At 29.2% G+C, this 1,308-nt stretch overlaps 1 protein-coding gene across 1 annotated transcript in view; it reads right to left on the bottom strand.

Moving 5' to 3' along the window:
* LOC105450309 (UPF0619 GPI-anchored membrane protein AFUA_3G00880-like) overlaps positions 1-1,308 on the bottom strand; it is a 10,191-nt gene that overhangs the window by 8,644 nt on the left and 239 nt on the right. The window contains exon 2 of the mRNA XM_011690093.1: positions 867-1,003. Within this exon, the coding sequence (XP_011688395.1) occupies positions 867-1,003 (137 nt within the window). The remainder of the gene's footprint in view (positions 1-866; positions 1,004-1,308) is intronic.

Raw genomic sequence — 1,308 nt, 5'->3', positions numbered from 1 at the left:
TACAATATGATGATTGTAAAGATAAACAAAAAATTTAAAAGATAATTATGTTTCTAGTCCACACATTATTTTATATGTAAAACAATAATTTTGTTTTAAAATATTTTTTATTTTTAATAATTTATTATTTATAATTTATAATTTATTAATTATTATTTAGTTCTTTTTTATGATTCTTTACATGTATAATATGTAAAATAATTATTTGTCAACATTATATGTTTGAATATAAATGCGTTCGCGCTATGATCATACGAGAGTGTGAACGATTAATATAAATGCGTTCGCGCAATGATCATATAAGAGCGTGAACGATTAATATAAATGCATTCGCGCAATGATTATATGAGAGCGTGAACGATTAATATAAATGCATTCGCGCAATGATTATATGAGAGCGTGAACGATAACATACAGCAAGTAATATGTATATATATATTGTATATATACATATATCGCTTCAGAGGGTTCTACGATCTATCGGTGAGATCTGTATACATTCCATCGGTATTATTCATACAGATATGTCAACATTTCTTGTTCTAGAGGACTCTATTTACGTTTTTTTGATGATTCTTACAGAGTTTCGAAGGTGAATGCTTCGAGAGAGGGAATCAGTATTCGCTGAAATTTCGTGAAAGACAGTTAGTGCCTTTTCTCAAGTGTCTAAAATGTCTCAATTTTCGTTAGAAAATTATATGAGAATAACTCGAAACGGTGATGAGACATTCTTTGTCAAGTGTCTTTTGGATTGTACTAAGGAGATACAACCTCCTTGGAACCGAATTAGAAGAGTAAACCCTGAGAGAATTTATCTACATTTTTTCAAGTACCACTGGAACATTTTGTTAACCGGAGTTACTCACGAAGACATAGTAAATGCCGTGCAGCGCAGGTTAGATTCTGTGACAGATAAATTACCTAACAGGTAATTATATATAATTAAAATTTTATTTTTTATTAAAAAAAATTTTTTAAAGCCATTTTTGGACAGGCCGTGTAACTAAATAACTAAGTAAACCAGTTTTTTCCGTCAATTATGAGTTAGTTCCAAATTAAATTAAGGACGTTCTGGCTATAATCCCAGATAAAAGTTACTGAAATATGAAATTGATGATATTCTAGACTTTTATATGTAGATACGCACCATATCGTGCTCGTATCGTGTAAAGGACTAATTATAGGACTAATTATATTTGGCATTACAAATTAATATATTTGTGTATTTTATAAGTTTTATGATTGTCGGCAAAAAACTTTTGGACTTGAATTTCACGTTCAAAAGTTTTTTGCCGACAATCATAAAAC

Source organism: Wasmannia auropunctata, unplaced genomic scaffold (genome assembly GCF_000956235.1).
Source record: "Wasmannia auropunctata unplaced genomic scaffold, wasmannia.A_1.0 LD336064.1, whole genome shotgun sequence".
Taxonomy (NCBI): Eukaryota; Metazoa; Arthropoda; class Insecta; order Hymenoptera; family Formicidae; genus Wasmannia; species Wasmannia auropunctata.
This window is presented reverse-complemented; position numbering and strand designations above follow the sequence as displayed.